Here is an 18,011-nt window from a genome sequence, read left to right as displayed (position 1 = left end):
GCAGCATGTCTCCAGATCTGTCAGAAGAACCATCCATGGTTTTCTGATTAGAAACAATAAACTGAAAACCAGTTTGGTTGTTTTTTTTCTGGGATCTGTTGCATTTTATATTTTTGATTGTTTGTTTCCCTCATATTAATTTTTCCTCTGTTACCTTTATGTTAGTCAGTAACCATCCTCCACTGTACATTTACTAGCCAGTTACTCCCATCCTTTGTCAGATTTCTGTGTTAGTGTGTCATGATGTCTGATGTTTTATGATTTTTGCCTTTGATTTTTTTAGTTTTTGGTTTATTTAGACTTTTTTTTGCCTCCATGGTCCTTGTATGATTTGGATATTCTGTTCTACTTTTATTTTGGACCAGAGTTAATGGACGCCATCATTTGAGCCACCGCAGGAGAAAACTTAACACTGTTAAACAGCAGCTTAAAAACCTAAAGGAAGTTTTTCCACACTGTTACTGGTATTCAAATGAAAATCAGCGTGATGATGTCTGGTATTATTCAGCTGAAAACACAGTGGACTGTGGTTTTGCTGGTACAAGCTGTTGGCTAATCCAAGACATTACAACACATTGCTCTTCCTCTTTCATCTGAACATTGAATTTAATTACATTTTAAGACTTTCTGTAATACCACAATAATGCCTTTTGATTGTTATTTATATTTTATATTTACATAAATTTGTTTTTTAGAAATAGGGTATTCATCCTGTTTTTTAAAAAAGGATGAGCTAATGGTATGGAAACCAAATGACGTCATGCATGGTGGGTGTTGCTTCATTCAGAATGTCAACTCCAAGAAGGAAGTTACATCGTCTTCACTTTGAGGTTGAGAGAGTTGAACAACGTCCAGCGGCTGCTGGACTGACAAGAAATGCCCAGACTGGAGGTATTGCTGCTCTTTGTGCTGCAGTTGGAAGGTAAATATTTAACTTACATGTTGAATGTTTGATTAATAACCTTAGAAAGCATTTTCAAAACCACATCAGTTATATTATAAAATAAAAATTACATAAAATTGATGTTTTATGTAGAATTAAAATAAAGTGCAAAGAATATGAAACCACTGTTTTCAGCTGATGTAAGCATAAAACTTTTCATATTTTGTCTTTCTGTGTTAAAAGGTATCAGTGGAGATGAACCTGATTTCTATCGCACAGTTGGAGATGATGTTGTTTTTCCTTGTGTTGGTCCATCTTCTTCATCGTGTCGCAGTGTTACATGGCTTTATAACGACATTGTTGGCAAAACCACTGAGAACAAAGCCACAGTTGGAAATATTGACCAGAAGTCAGTTAATGCTGCCAGGCTGAGTTTGAACACTGACTGCTCTCTGATCATAAAGAACATCATTCCTGAGGATGCTGGACGTTACACCTGCAGGAGAGGAAACACAGACAGCCTAATGCATCTGAATATTTTATCCAGTAAGTGTTGTACTTATTCCTCTTAATGCCATTTTAATATCAGAAACCTGTGTCTGTGTGTGTGTGTGTGGGTGTGTGTGTGTGTGTGTGTGTGTGTGTAGGGTTGTTGCAAATGTCTAGAGACAGCCAGTAGCATGAACCCTCTGTTTCTTTCAATAATGCTCTAACAAAATAATCATGAAGTGGAAAGATGCTCAAACACACGGATCAGCGTAAGAGGAATATCACACAGCTGCGTGAACCATGTCCATGAATTCTTGTCATTGGCTGGTTAAATCTACACTGGAGTACGAAGTTATTTACTGGTTAATCTGAGATGTCAGTTTTCTCTCTTGTTTCATTTCAGTCTCTCCATCTCAACCAGCTGGTGATGCAACAAAGGATGGAAATATAAATCTACAATGTTCTCTGTGGAGCTTTTCACAGACCACATGTTCAGTTAACAGACTCGTCTGGGTAAATGACACAGGAAACAAACTAGTTGGTGAAGATGTCACCAACCAGAAGACCAGTTCACAGATCCAGTGTATTTCCTCTCTGACTGTGAAGCCTCTGAATAACAGATACACCTGCCAGTTTATTGAGAGAAACACAGTGAAGGTAGAAGCTCACTACCCACCTTTATCTACAGGTAAAATGCAAATAAGGATAAAATAAAAGGCAAAACGGTGATTTTTTTTTTTAAAGAATTGCATTCAGCTATTGTTTCTTCTTGTAAGCTCAGACCAGACTCTGATCTACATCATTGGACCGGTGCTGGGAGTGGGGCTGCTGCTGCTGGCTGCCATCGCTGCTGTTCTCATCAACTGCAGAAGGAGAACCAAACAGTCAGACGAGCCCAAGAACTCCAATTCAGGTTTTATTTCTCATAGTTTCACTCAATTATTTAAAAATCTCTTAAAAGGAAGTGGACAATTTATGTAAGAGTTGACAAACATTTCCAGTGTAGCACATTATAAATGTTAGCATGCATGCTTCCTGTTATGATGTGACCTAATATTTCAGCCCATAACATATTTTAATGTGTTCCTAGTTAATAAAATGCTTTTTTCATCAACAAAAACATTTTTTTCTTTTTACTTTTCATAATTTAAAGTGCAGTGTGCCAGCTGCACAACTCTTCATCACATAGTGGTTTAGCACGTTGCACTGAGCAGGAAACATTACCCTAGTGGGGTCAGCACCTCCTGACCCCACTAGGGACGAGGGTGTTAGAAAATGGATGGATGGATGAAAATTAATACAATTAACTCTTTCCTGTTTGGGAAGAGAAATTCTGTTTGTCTGCCTTTTAAAGCCATGTATTGAGTATGTTAAAATAGGAATGGTTCTAACTGAATTAAAGTTGTTCTTGAAATTCTGTTTCAGATGTCAGAAAAACAAACAATCAAATTCACCAAAATGTGAGTATCTTCTAAATATTCTCCGTTTTCTTGTCAATGATAAACATCACAGTCAAAGGAATTTCTTTACCAAAATGGTGGACTGTCTCGTTAAAATGTGTACACATCTGATCACTCTGTATTTGATCAGATGCCATATCATGATATATAATTTGATGCCAAGTAAAAGTTTAAAACATCTGATTTTATTTGAAGCTTATAATGTGCAGCACTATAATGTATATCATGTATAATGTGTAGCTTACCAATTGTTCTCTGACATTAAACTTTGCTCTGTCCTCAGGCGGCGTCGCCGTCCACTCTGACGTATTCATCGATCCGCCATTCTACTCCAAACTCCCCTCTCAGGGTAAGAGTGGGAGGGTCTCTGTGGTTCAGCTGATGTTTTAGTTTCACACCAAAGAACCGGATTTCACTCGCTTGCATGACGATAATGAACAAATTGAAAAGAGGTGCATCACCAAAACTAAAAATATTAGAAGAGTTCAGTAAGAAACCTGTAATATAGATTGAGTAAATACAGAGTGAAATACCTGAAGCATTTATTTCTGTTAATTATGATGAGTTGGATTTACTAATGAAATTCCAAATTCAGATTTTAAAAGAATTACAATTTACATTTTCTTCTTGATAATGTACATTACCATAGATTCTGTATTATTATCATGCTATAGTATTCAAAATCACTGCTGATTTGACAGTCATTGACACCCTCTGTACAGGTCACTAAAGGTCATTGCTAAAGATGCTGTTTGGCTCTATTCAAGCATAATAATGTAAAGTTGAATGGAAGGAAAAAGTGTGGTGGTCAAACAAGCAGCAAGTATAATCCCTGTTTAAAAGGCATGGACTGCAAAATAAAGTCTGAGCTCACAATGCCACATGAATTTCTCCAAGTATTGTTTAAAAATATTGTTTAATAGTAAGAACATTGATCAGGTCCGTAGAATCTCCAAATATAACTTTGTTTTTTATATATACTAGTATAAGAAGTTCTGTTCATGTTGTGAATCGTGTGGTTTGTTTGATCCAGGTCACAGTTCAACACGATGAGGTCACTTATTCTGCTCTGAAGCCTGAAATGGAGACGGACTTCGATCCCAACAGCTTCTACAGTCGTGTCATCAAACCAGAATAAACCAGACAGGATGACATGAATTATCATGACTTTGCATTAGTAAACCTCTTAAAAGGAAGTGACAAGTGTGTTTCTCCATAAATGGATACATAGTTCTAGTTTATTATTGAGGAAGTGCAACTATGTTTTTTTTTTCTTTGCATTTAAGATTTCACCATAAAAAACCCCAGTGAAAAAAGCTGCGAGAAAAAGCTAAGAAAAAGAAGAAGCTACTAGGAAACTACTTGATCAAATGAGGAGATCAATAACCAAAGTTCATCCTGGAAATCCATTTAATTCCATCATTTAGTGGGAGGATGTGACTGTATTACACTGGAATGTCTCAAACATCAAATTAGTGGTTAAAATATTTAGATTTTTTTTGTGCGATATGCAAGAAAAGTACCAAATGTAGTTGGATATAAAAAGGCGACTGTAATGGTTGCCCTGGCTACCCATTAGCCAGTTAGCTAAAGGGTCCTTGACTCAGACTGACAGCATTTGCAGCATCAGTATTTAGTAAACCAGGTTTCCTGAATCTGATATTTTGTGGAAGTGGTTGGGCAATATTCCCCACAAACAGATTATGTGGAGAGCAGAAGGTTCTCACATGGTTATTACATCAGATTAATCTGTCATACAGAAGAGGTTAACACCAAGCGCTAATTAGCATGTGGCTAACACAATCAAAAACAGTTTAATCTCTTTCACTCCTATTAAAGATCTTAAAAATGCTGTGCATCTTTTCCCAGCAAATGTGAAAAATATTAGTTTGACTTTTTATTCTTTAGTTAAAAAAATCTAAACAAGTTTATGAATTTTCTTAATACTTAAGTCTTAACTGAGTTTGCATTATGAGCTGCAAAATTAAGTGTTTGAAAATCAACTAATATGTAGCCTCAGTAGAGATTTTGCATAAACTTCATTCTTCATGTTTTTTATATTGCCTTTAACAATAAGAGATTCTCAGTTATGTAACAATATAAATTTATTCTATACGTGTTTTTTCTCTGTCTTAATAAAATTTTCAATAATTGTGAATTCTGCGTTTTTGTTATGAAAAGAAAATAATGCTTTACTTAACTTTTCTGACTGTTTACTATGTAAAAAGTGCCAAGGGAGGAGATTTATTATGTTATTTGTTGGTACAAATGTGGAAATAATTAATAGATTAGTAAATAGAGTGGCTTTCAAATCATAACAAGCATCAATTAATAAAAGACTTGCTCTAAATACTATAATAAACAAGCACATTTTGAAACAGTGCAACATAATTTTCGCCCTTTGAAAGGATTAAAAATTTTAAATAATTTATAAAACAGTTTAAAGGTTGTCATTACTAGAGTAATTGCTGCCGTTTGGTTTTCTTTTCCATTATGAAAACCTTTCTGACCTTGTTCTCCATCTCATTTCTACCCTCTGAGGCCACAGCGGGTCAGAGCAGTTCAAAGGGAGCTTGTTTCTTTCCACTGTCGCCACATGCTTTCTCACAAAGAAGGACGGCTGGAAATTTAAAGACAGTGAATTCAGGTAGGTTATAAAGCTTCATGAATGCACTAACATTAAGATTGATTCGGACTGTATGGAACTAAATCTTAATATGACTTACTAGGTTTTGAATTAAATGTATATAATTGATTTCAGACTGACTGTATTCTGTATGAATAGAGATGAATAAGTTTTTGTTTGTAAATTAGTCCCATATGAATAAAATGAACTGAACCTCTTTGCATGTTTTGTAGTTAAAAGGTTTTTGGTTCATGACTCTAAAGAGCCTTAAAAGCTAAATTTAGATTACTGTGGGCGGCGTCTCGGGTCAGCTAGTAACGCTTAGCTGATGTCAGTGAATATTGTGAAATATTGCACTTCTTCTTTTAGATCTCTGAAAGTGTGAGAGTACATTTTGCAAACATTCAGTGTTGTTCTAAAACAAGACAATAACGTAAGTTTATTTTTTTCTGCTTTGTTCAGCTTCAAACAACATGTTATATATTTTTATATAGTCTGGAAGAAAATGTTATTAAAACAAAACAAATAAGATGGATTTTTTTTTCAGGCATATTTCTTCCAGGAAGAGGAAATAACAAAAATATCTTCAGATCTGAAGCAGAGGATTGCCTTGCAGCTGTGAGCGGACAGGAAACGGCCTTGCTAGCATTAACTCTGCTGTTGGTGTTTCGGCTTGAAGGGAAGCATTTCTTTAGCTTCAGAAGGTTTTCTGGTATAAATTATAAAAGACTGTTTATTCTTTGCTCCAGGAAAATATGGCTCTTCTGAAAGAAACTGTAACTGATTACCTTTAGAATAGAACATTTTCTAAATGCTCCAGTTAACTCTAACTTATTTTGAACAGAACAGGCTTAGTGTAAACTTTAAAGAAAGTTCTGACTTTATATGTTTAATTGTAAATAATAAACTCTTTATTTTTACTTCTAGATTAAGAGTCAACAATTCTTTTTCCTGTTGTCTTTTTTTTGTCAGATTCATGTTAACAGAGATCCTGGTGATGTTTCCTCTGCGAGCTATAAAACTGTTGTTCGTCTTCCTGCTGCACCAACACGGCGCTAAACTTCAGGAGAAAAACCTTTATTACAGCAAAACATGAAAAATTTATCATCTTCTGTTTTCTGAGTGGTAAAACATTTATGGACAGATTTTATTCACATCATTTTATGTCTTGATTGCATATATATGTATATGAAACCCTCCAATTTCTATATACAGACAATTTTAATTTGTGTCACATTTTTTCACAATAAAACCCAACACTGGTGAGACATTAACGTAATTTACTACTATATTGCATTTCTTTCTAGTATTTGATATTTCCTTTTGAAACAAAGAGTTCACCACTATACCTGCAGATTAGAAGTAAATTATCTTTGTGGTCAAATAAAATAAGTGGTGTAGTTAGAAAAGTGATATTTACTTTCTTAATCGCTGATAATCTACCAGTTGCATTAAATCCAAACATATATTTTCCTTATATTTTACGTCTCCTTTCTCCAACTGACTGTGTTTGAGACGATTAGTTAAATTATTAAAATATGTCATGCAGTATTATGAGAAACCATGAAACTATGAAATAATGACCTTTAAAGTCTCTGAATGTCCTCAGATCTGCTGCTATGAGCCACAGATCACTTTGTACTAGATTTAGTTCAGATCAATGATAAGATAAGATAGATAAGATAAATCTTTATTGTCATTATCATTGTCATATATATGCAATCAAGACATAAAGGCTTAACATGTAATAAAAACTGAAAAATATTTCTCAATATTATATTTTTGTAGGTATCACTGTACATCTTAGGCATTTCATTGTTTTCATTTTGTTTTCTCAAGTTATTTTTTCACATAAAAGTCTGTCATGTTTTTTAGAACAAAGCTCTTAGCAACTAAAAAGACCAAAGATTGTACTGAAGAGTTTAGACTAATTGAGATTTTGTAAGTATTATTTCACGGTGCAAAGGCACAATTTTATTTTTGATAAATTAATACTCTGTAGTTTGACTGAATTGGATATCCATGACCTTATGTTGAATTGATTCTTAGTCTGTCAATTACTGCATTGATAGATATTTTAATAATTTGCAAAAGTAAGAAATCATGGATTTGTTGATGCTAATCTTAGGGATCCTGTAATTATAAGTTTCCTTCTACAGAATTCTGACTAAACTCAGGTTTATTTCTTTGGCTGGGCAGATGCAATGCAGTCCCATGGATGTTTGTCAATCCAAAAAGCAGAATCAGACCTTTCCTCTGCCAGCAGGAGGAGATTTCAGGTTGTATCGCTGATGTCGCCCAAATGAATGACAGACGAAAGAGAGATCCTGTCTTTGTTCTGCCAAGAGGTTTGCCCTAGAGTTTGAAGGTTTCCATTATAGACCTTCCTTCCTGAAACTCCTTTTCTTCCTTCTACTGTGACCAAAATGGGGTTTTTCCACATATAGTCTCCTCCTTAATTTAAAGGGATAAAACAGAGCGTGTGAGGTTGAGGGCTCAGAGTACCACCAACTCGTGGAGCTAGATCGAGTTCTTCCTCTGTAACTCCAGGTGGAGGAGAAAATCGGAAGTGCTGCAGGAGCGTGGCGAAGAAGATGAAAAGCTCCATTCTGGCCAGACTCTCTCCAAGGCAAACCCTGCGACCTATTAGAAACACATCCTCAGCCAATGCCTGTAGAGTAAGGATCTATATAAGACAATAATCAGGCTAACCTGCTGAAAAAGGCAGGAAGGCGTCTCGCTTGAGGAACTTCCCATCTTTGCTGAGGAAGTTGCCTGGATAAAAGACGTTCGGTTTCTCCCATTCGCTCTCATCTTGCAAGACGGACGTTAAAACGGCAATTACTGGAGTTCCCTAAAAAACACAAATCAGTCATCATTTATATGCTGTATGTTGAAATATAGGGAATAGCTGTTGATAGTGCACCATCAAGCCTAATTTCTCACCTTCTCAATAAAATGACCTTGGAACGTGACGTCTTGGCTAGTCCTGTGAGGAATTGCCAAAGGAGCAATGTTGGCAATTCTCTGTATCTCGTGGATGACGGCGTCTGTAAAAGGCAGGTTCTGTCTGTCTTCAACCTGAACCTGCCGACTTCCAATCACATTCCTCAGCTCCTGCTGGACCTGGTCTGAAAGATCAAAGTCAATAAATGACAAGGATACAACAGCTCTTTAAATAATCTGCAGAAACCATAAGTTCTGTAGCACATTGTTCTATTTTTACATAATCTAGAACTAGATGTTCCTGACCTTGTATTTTTGGATATTTGGCCATATACAGGAATGCCCATCTCAGGGTAGTTGATGTAGTTTCAGTTCCAGCAGCGAACAGGTTCATGACTGTCACCAGCAGGTTGTCGTTGTGGTAGTGACTGTCGGTGATCCCAGATTCCTGCAGAAGATCAGCTGAGATTTAAAAAACCAAAACGGTTCGATGTGGAGTCAAAGGCTAACGCATGTCATGCTAAAGTACTTTCCCATTTGCTTAGCTCAAGTAGAAGGTATATAAAATATTGTAGTAAAATAGCTATCTTAGTAGTGTATTAAATTTAGCAGGGCTAATTTCGAAGGAACTGGACCCATATGCTGCACTTCCATTGGAGTCACAGGCATCGATTCACTTTTTTGAAGGTTAACCTTATAGCCAGAAATGTTTCCAAACTTTTGAAGTAAAATAAGTAACTCAGGAATACTAGATAAGGGATCTGAGATATAAAGAAGTGTATCATCAGCGTATAGGGAAACTTTATGTTCAGTGCCAAACCGATTAATACCTTTAATTTTGGGGCTGTTTCGCAAAGCCACTGCAAGTGGTTCAATTGCAATTGCGAATAAAAGTGGCGAGAGTGGGCATCCCTGCCTCGTCCCACGTTTCAATTCAAAATAACTGGATAGATTACTGTTAGTGCGTACTGCTGCCATTGGCAAGGAATAAATCAACTTCACCCATGAAACAAATTTAGGACCGAAGTTAAACATCACCAAGGTCTTAAATAGATAGTTCCATTCCACCCGGTCAAACGCTTTCTCAGCGTCCAGCGAGATTAAAATTTCATTACAGTTGTGACTGGGCGGGGCAGAAGTATACAACACATTAAATAGCCGCCTGATATTAAAGAAGGATTGACGATTTTTAATAAAACCAGTCTGGTCAGGTGAAACAATTGTAGGGATAATCCGTTCGACTCGTTTTGCCAACATCTTTGTGAGAATTTTAACATCAGTGTTTAATAACGATATTGGGCGGTATGAGCTGCAGCTCAAGGGGATCTTTATCCTTCTTTAAAAGCAGTGAAATTACAGCCTGACGCATAGACAGCGGCAATAAATGTGTGGCCAGGGACTCCTGAAAAACTGATAGCAACAGGGGAGAAAGTAAATCCAAAAATTTCTTAAAAAATTCTGCCGGGAAACCGTCTGGTCCTGGAGATTTTCCATTTTGCAGATTTTTAATTGCAGAGTTAATCTCAGCTAAAGAAAAATTTCTTTCCAATTCGTTAGATCAGAATTTAGTGAAGGGATTTTAATATCTTTAAAAAAATCATCCAATTCAGTTGGGTTAAGTCCTGCAGTTTTTAAATGTGCCACAGGTACAAAACGCTGGAATGAGATGGTTTAATTACCATTTCATTTAATGGTAATGAAATGGTACCGTTTTCATTACCGTTGAAAACGGTAATGTGTAGATCAGTTCTCTACACAAGGTAGAAGAACTAGAGAACTGATCTACCTTGTGTAGATCAGTTCTCCAGCGTCTTGCTAATGACCTAATTATTTTATTCAGGTGTGGTGCAGCAGAGGCACAACTAAAAGTTGCAGGACAGCGGCCCTCGAGGACTGGAGTTTGAGACCCCTGCTTTAAATGAACAGTAAAGAACAACAACAACAAAAAAAACATTTAAAACAGAGGTGACTTTTTTTCACAGAAGGAAAATAGGCTTGTTGTGGTGGTAAAGGGGCAAACCAGTAACAGTTGAGCCTAATGCTAATGCTAATCAGCACTAGTGGGGGGTAGAGCACTACTAATGTTTGTGCTAATGTTAATGACCTGAGAGACCTGAGAGAAAAAGATAGTAAAGGCAAATACTAGACAATAATAGAGCGCAGTTGCTGGTCCTCCCTGTCGCCACCCTTAAATACATAAGTAAATTAGTATAAATACCCAGAAGTCTGCCACCACATGAAACAGTAACCATGGCAACGTCCCTGTTTGTAGCAGTATGAGTATTTATAATAACAACAATTCTATATTTCACATAAAATGTGCTTTCAGGGCACAAGGTCACCCCACAAAACAAAAATTATGCATTTTAAAGAAAAAACAAATCCAAATTAAAAATAAATAAAGAGATCGTGCAAATGCCTGTTAGAACAGTATCGCGTCCAGCAGGGATTTAAAGAATGACAGCGTGTCAGAGAGTCCTTTGAGTGGGAATGTGGACGTTTATTCTAAATAGTAGAATCATGTGCATAAGTTGTACATTTACTGAATAGAGATGATTTCTGTCCATAAAGGCGCATTCACAAAGCGGGCGGCTCGACTGAAGGATGGCTGCAGCTGGACCGGTACCGGTACCGCACGGCTCCTTCTTTAAGTTTTGCTTGGAGCTCCAGGATGATCAGTCCAGGCCATCTAAACGCGAATAAACCATCATCAACATTTCCCAGCAGATCAATATGATCTCTGATCAGTCGCTCCCTCTGAATCCTTCCATTGGCGATGTTCTCCGTCAGAGCCGAAGCGCTGTGACACAATTACAATGTGTAGCTACTTATGTACATGTGATTGTATGCACACCTTGATCACCTTAAAATAATCAAACTTGTTTGGATTTAATCTGTTGATCCAACCCTGTTTTCTTTTTTAGTGAGAAGGAAATGACTCCATAGATGCATTTCATGCGCTTCGATGCACCGACCAATGCGTTACATTTTTATGAGACAAAAACTGAGGAAAAGTACTATTTACATTTGAGCGAAGTTTTCACATCAATTTATTTTTATGTTCTTTATTTTGTCTGCGTGTCATGTTATTGTCTGAGGATAAATGCGGTTCAGTTTACCTTTAAACAATAAAATATTAAAACTATGAAAAAAACATCGGGTTTGATGCTACTTGGTCTAAATAACAATGAATATAGTCAGATTGCAGTGTTTTAGTTTTCACGCTTTATAGTTTGATATTGTCCACAGAAAAAGTTTGCGTATATTTACTCAAAGTAAATTTTTACACATGCCAACTTGTGCGTAAAATATGGCGCCGCACATTTTTTGTGCGCACGCACGCTTTACGCATGAGGCCCCAGAACGACTGTTTTTACTATGCTGTCTAAAAAAAATAATAAAGTCAGGTTTTCAACAAAAAATAGAGATAAGAGAGAGAAAAAGACATGAATGTCAATTTGTAGCACAATTTTTCTCCAAGAGAGGGGGGTAGACTCTGTGTGACTATCAACCATTTAGCATAGTTAGCTTAGCTACAGACTATTGTTTGCCTCCATTTCACTAGCATTTAATGAACAAAGGAATAGAAATACCAAGATATTCATATATTGAACTTGTCACTGTACATTTTACCACACTTAACAACAGGTGAGTCGGTCAGCAGCAGTCGCTGTCCTGCAGTTTTTTTTTGTTTTTTTTGATCAAGGTCTTTTTATTATTTTTTACATACACCACACACACACACACACACACACACACACACACACACACACAAAAAAGACTGACGAAATATACAACAAAAGTCCCTCCCAACCCTCCTCTCCTATACCGGATCTACTACCCCAACAAGAATACACCTTTTATTCATACATCAGCCGATACCGAGCACAGGTTTGCACACAAAGAACCAATATTTGACCTTTACACAAAGTTATCTGCCGAAATATTCCCGACATAAGATATAAATGGCTGCCAGATGTCAAAGAATTTGTTTACAGATCCCCTAACAGTATATCTGATCTTCTCTAAATGAATGTAAGACATAACTTCTCTTAACCAATGTCCATATATTGGAGGATGTGGATCCTTCCATCGAAGAAGAATGAGTCTTCTAGCCAGTAGAGAGCAGAAAGCTAACACAGTCCTCTGATGTTTGCTGAAGGAGGACTCTCTGCTGGAGCCACCCCAAAGAGAGAGATGAGTGGTGATGGACAGACAGTTTGTCCAAATATTCCTGAAAAAGTGTCAAAAATGCCTTGCCAATATCTGTGTAACTTTGGACAAGACCAGAATGTGTGTAAACGTGTGGCTGGAGATTGTTTACAACGATCACATGTCGGATCCAAGTCCCTTTTGAGTTTGCACAATCTGTCCTTAGACCAGTGTAGACGATGTACTACCTTGAATTGAACTATAACATGTTTCAGACATATTGAGGACGAATAGATATTTTGAATAATTTTTTGCCAAACTGTATCTGATATGGACTCCTCCAAGTCCATCTCCCACTTGACCCTCAAGGAATCTAAATTGGTATCATTAAATGAACTGAGCAGAGAATAGACTCTACTCATGGAGCGTCTTGTTACAGACTTGCACATCAAAACCTCATCAACAAGAGAAGTTGGTGGATGTAGAGGAAAACATCCAGAGTTTGACATTATTACAAAATGTCTCAATTGTAAATACCTGAAAAACTGTGACTTGTGAATGTCAAATTTCTGTGTGAGCTGTTCGAATGAGGCAAACTTATTGTCTATATAAAGATCATTTAGAGAGGTTATTCCCTTTAAGAATGATTTTTATTAGTGGTGTGAAAAAGACGGATATACAGTAGATATACAGTATATTATGGAGAAATCATAGGCGCCGATTCTGTTGGAGCTTTGGGGTTGGAGCACCACGTGTGCCAGTCATGCATCCAGGGTGAGCACCATTGATATACATTACTGGATAAGACAGTGACTATTAGCAGCTATAGCTAGTGTCACTGGCACCATTACTACAGACTGAGTCCACAAGCAGACTGGTCCGATGGTTCAGTATTGAACCATTGGACCATCAGTATTGAAAAATGTTTTTGTGCTTGAATTTGTCACAAAAATGTTTGGCTGAGCAAAGGCTAACAGGCCTAATTTTTTATCTCTAAAATGTGGCTTAGATTAAATCTGCCAAAGTTTTGATATGTAAACTTGTTTTCTTTCTAGAAATGAATCTACCAATAGTTTGGTTTCTGTCTGTTCTTTCAAGCTGCTAAAGAAAGCTAAACCAATTTATTTTTTTATACTGGACAATTCATGAAAATTGACATAATTGCCACTGAAAGGGACATTCCAATAAATACTTTTTGAAGTATTTTTATCTTACTTGATGACTTATGAATACAAGGCAATTAGTCCAGTTTGTTTTGGGGTTTTTTACCCCTCCCGGGGGTCTTTTGTGGGCTCTAGTGTCCCTTATATGATAGTAGGCTGACAGGAAACGGGGAAGGAAAGGGGGGAAGACATGCGGCAAATGTCGTCGGGTCCGGGAGTCGAACCCGCGACGAGGACTCAAGGCCTCCAAATACGGGTCACGCTAACCACTACGCCACCACGGGACGCCCTATTAGTCCAGTTTTCATTGTTCATTGAACTTTTAGGAATTAGTCGGGCTTCAGTGTTTCACAACAGAAAGCAAATAACAGTAAAACAAGTAAAGAACAACTTTCAACCACTCAGCTTCACTCTTATCCCACAGACACCCCCGTTGCCATGGCAACCAGCTGTCAACAGCTCCACTAATATCAGGAACATCAATACTCAGACATTTCCCTGTTTGTGGTAAACAAACATGTGTGTGTTTCCTACAAACCACAAACCATTTCTTTATGGTTTTATGGTTTCAGGCTTGATGTTTATTTTGTGATTATTCAGAACCGGTGGCCTGAACTCCAGCAGTGGTTGATTAGCTTGTCAGCGTCCTGAGAGAATAAACAGTAAATTATGTAACATAGGTTCTGACCTTGAGTTGCTGTTGACGGATGAGGAAAGCGTCTGCAACTCCTCTGCACATCTGTGGACTGAGAGTCTCTTTCAAACGGTTCAGCAGCATCAGATGATGCTGTTTATTGGCAGCAAATATATCGCTCATTTTCTTTCTGGCTGAAAACACCAGCTTGCCAATCTTTGGGAACATGTTGTACAGCTGATGATGAACACAACATAAACAGTGACTTCTCTGTTCAGTCCAACGTTAACAGATTTTATGCTTTAAAAACAGTCCAGTCACACCTGTATTGCTGGCGAGCCCAACAGTTGAATGACTTGGTTTGTTCGATTTACAACGGTAGTGAACTCTAGATCATCATATTCAAATCTTTTGCCATAAACCATGGAGCAGATTACATTACAAACTGCATAGTTTATATGTTGGGATGAATCAAAAGCTTCACCTGCAACAAATGAACCAGAAAATCATTATTCAACACTTTATTAACTCTATTCAGAAAATTGTTTTACTTTGACGTTGGACTGCAAAGAGTAACTCTGAGCAGCAGTTAACTAAACTATAATCCTTCAGGTTAAAGAACAAAGTTCTCATGGTGAAATCTTGCAACAATATCAATAATATTGTCTTCCTCTCTGCTGTTACCTTTAAACTCCTTCAACTTCTGGATGAGGACGTGACATTCCTCAATGATTTTCTCCTCACATACTTTCTTTCCCATCCCAAAGTCCTTCAGGTTGGTCAAAGCAAAGCGGCGCATTTCCTTCCAGGAGTCTCCATTGGTCCACGCAATACCTGTTTAAAACAGTTTAATAAGATAAGTCTAACTAACTATGTCTAACTATAACTAACTTCTCTACATGTGAATTTGTAAAGATTCTGTACCATGATGCAGGTTTGCTTCTTTAGCCACGATGGGTGCTTCCCGTTCTCCAAACTCCTCAGCATAACTAACAAATGCTTCTTTCACCGTCTTATACCCTGTCAGGACCACCATCTTCTTTGGTCCCATGTGGACAGTGAACACAGATCCATACGTCTTAGAAAGCTATGATGAAGCCAGGTGTGCATAATGGAAAAATGAATATGCAAATTAATTAATTTCTCAGAAACGTGGGCCTCATATGTCAGTAAATATCTTTTATTTGCTCTACATTGTGCTTTACATTGTGCTCTCTTTCACCTTATAGATTTGAATACTGGCTCAGATCTGCTTAGCTGTGTTTTGTTCCTAGATAAGGCCACTAAAGGAGCTACTACTGCCATCATGGTTTTATCCCCAGTGTGTCATAAGCCTGGCGGGTCACCAGGCTAAGCATTGCAAGATTTTTTTATACACCATAAACAGGGACAGTAATGGCAGATTACACTGGGTTTATCGATGACACATTGAACTGGGCGTGAAGGAGTGCTCACCTGTTGCACCACTTCTGTGCCTGCCCATCAGCCTCATACGCTATTATTTCCAAATTACAATGACCGCTGAAGTTTATTGTATTTTCAAAATTCATTAATATAAAATCACAGCGGGCTGCTGGTTGACTGTCCCACTGCTCTACCATCAGACTTAGCAGGTTTTCTGGAGGGAAACCTGAGCGACTAACGTTTTACTTCAGTATTTGATTATGTGTATGCTCTGTCTTCTCAAAGCCCCACTTGATCGGTTTAACATAATCAGGTTTTAGTGCAACAGGGACCCATTTTTTGTTCTGGGCAAGCATGGATAAAAAAACAAGATGTATAATAGTTTAAAAGAAAGTAAATTGCAAAAATACATGAAATATAGTAGAGAGGAATGTTGAGATCAGTTGTGTCTCACCTTCAGGAATGCTTGGTCAAGTCTCTTAACATCCAACTGCAGCAGGTTGCCAATGATGGGAAGGGGTTTTGGTCCTGGTGGTCCCTGTCTGTGGCCCTCAGGTCTGGACTTGGAGAGGAAAAAGTGAAACCCAATGAGGATTAAAACCACAGAACCTAAAACTGAAACTGGGCTGAATGACTGGAGAAAAACCTCCATCGCTCCCATCACTGCAACACGTTTAATACCTGCTGCTGTGCACCAGCTTTACTGTAGGACATATATTTGATTTGAAGCAAAGTCCAAGGTACAGGTGGAGGTGGAGCATGTGGTTTACAACAGGCAGTTTGGAACATTACAATGTATTTGCAGTATTTCATATCAGATGTCAGAAACAACCCAAGTTAGCTGTGCATATTAAAAAACTAAAACAAAATGAGCCTTGAAGGTTCTGGTGGTCCTTAAAGGTTTATATTAACTTTTGCCAGGTGGATCACCGCATATAGTGTGACTGGTTGAGTAGATCTTGTGCTCCACTGCATTGAAACCAGACAGAAGATGTTTTGTTTTCTTGGAGACGTGATCTTAGACAGCACCAGGATTCTAAACCTTCAAAATAAAAGCACTAAAGAGTCCCACCAGACCCATACTGAAAAAATTGCTTTTATTGTTCCCTTTTAAGAGTTAGTGACATTTTCTTTGCAAAGCATTTTATGTTTTAAAAAAATCAAACTTCAGTTGTAAACATTTCTGATCTTTAATAGTTTTAAAAACACCATAAACCTAAAGAGGAAATTTTTCTCCAGACAGTTTGAAGGCACATTTTACAGCTTTTTAAAAGGTTTTATTGACTCTGTGTGGCCTTCATTTGAGAGACAAAACTGGAATGTGTGTAATGAGGGAGGGAGAAGATATGAGGCAAAGGTCATCAGGCCGAGACTCGAATCTGTGACGGCCGTGTCAACGGCTAAGTCCTCCATGTATGGGTTATTACAGCCAGCCCAACATTTTACAGTTTTTAACGTCAAAGTTAACAACTTAATCTTATTTTGCAGTTCTTTAAAATTGCATAATTTTATCTCTCTGATATTTTGCAAGTTTTAATATTGTGTTATTCTACTGTGACAATTTATATTTTTCATTCTTCAGGGGAAAAATCTATCCAGGCTAACATGTTTAGATTGTTATGAAACAGCTGACAATAATTTATTTAGTTCAAAGTTTAATAGAGCTGCAAAGTTAAAGATTTACAGTAAACGTTGATATTCTTGTTGCTCAACATGAATGTTTATTTTGCCCAGATTATTTTTCCATCTCTTGTAAGTTGAATTCTCTCAGGTATCTTCATTTTACTTACATAGCTGTGTGTTTAATCTTTTTATTACCCAGATGCCTGAGTAATAAAAAGATCATTAGTCTCGTGTTTGCAGGACTCAGTGATGTCAGCGCTGATGTCAGCGCCGAGGTCACTCTGCTCCAGTCTTTGCACAGTTGATGTGTTTTTTGGATCAAGCTGATTTCTGGCTCTCTTATCACCTTCAGTAATTAGAAGAGTATAAATGTTTCTCAGTTTTTCCTGAAAACATTAAAAAAAAAAAAACATTCTGTTGTTTTTCTTGATAAGTTATGTGTCATTTTATCCCATAGATAGAATTCAGAAGGAATACAAGTTTTTAAACTACAGGTAACTTTATATTATTAGTAGTTTTCAACGTTCAGTTCATTTTTTCCTAAGCCTCCATTTTTTGCTGGTTTCCTGGGTTCATCTCACTGATGTAGATTACAGCTTGTAACTGCTTACAGTATTAACAAGAAGTTTTA

At 37.2% G+C, this 18,011-nt stretch overlaps 2 protein-coding genes across 2 annotated transcripts; one reads left to right on the top strand and one right to left on the bottom strand.

Annotated features, from left to right (window-relative positions):
- Positions 1–835: 835 nt before the first annotated feature.
- Positions 836–6,484, top strand: LOC111611457 (fibroblast growth factor receptor 2-like). The gene is made up of 7 exons (XM_023348283.1): positions 836–922; positions 1,127–1,429; positions 1,776–2,060; positions 2,154–2,285; positions 2,798–2,832; positions 3,116–3,181; positions 3,866–6,484. Exons 1-7 carry the CDS (start codon positions 877–879, stop codon positions 3,968–3,970), a joined length of 972 nt encoding a protein of 323 aa, XP_023204051.1. The 5' UTR covers positions 836–876; the 3' UTR covers positions 3,971–6,484.
- On the bottom strand, positions 5,983–16,468 carry LOC102221327 (cytochrome P450 2K4-like). Its single transcript, XM_023348279.1, has 9 exons — positions 16,212–16,468; positions 15,278–15,440; positions 15,038–15,187; positions 14,677–14,837; positions 14,408–14,590; positions 8,711–8,852; positions 8,405–8,589; positions 8,171–8,312; positions 5,983–8,101 (listed from the first exon to the last, which is right to left on the bottom strand). Exons 1-9 carry the CDS (start codon positions 16,416–16,418, stop codon positions 7,914–7,916), a joined length of 1,521 nt encoding a protein of 506 aa, XP_023204047.1. The 5' UTR covers positions 16,419–16,468; the 3' UTR covers positions 5,983–7,913.
- Positions 16,469–18,011: the final 1,543 nt, after the last annotated feature.

Source organism: Xiphophorus maculatus, chromosome 15 (genome assembly GCF_002775205.1).
Source record: "Xiphophorus maculatus strain JP 163 A chromosome 15, X_maculatus-5.0-male, whole genome shotgun sequence".
Taxonomy (NCBI): Eukaryota; Metazoa; Chordata; class Actinopteri; order Cyprinodontiformes; family Poeciliidae; genus Xiphophorus; species Xiphophorus maculatus.
This window is presented reverse-complemented; position numbering and strand designations above follow the sequence as displayed.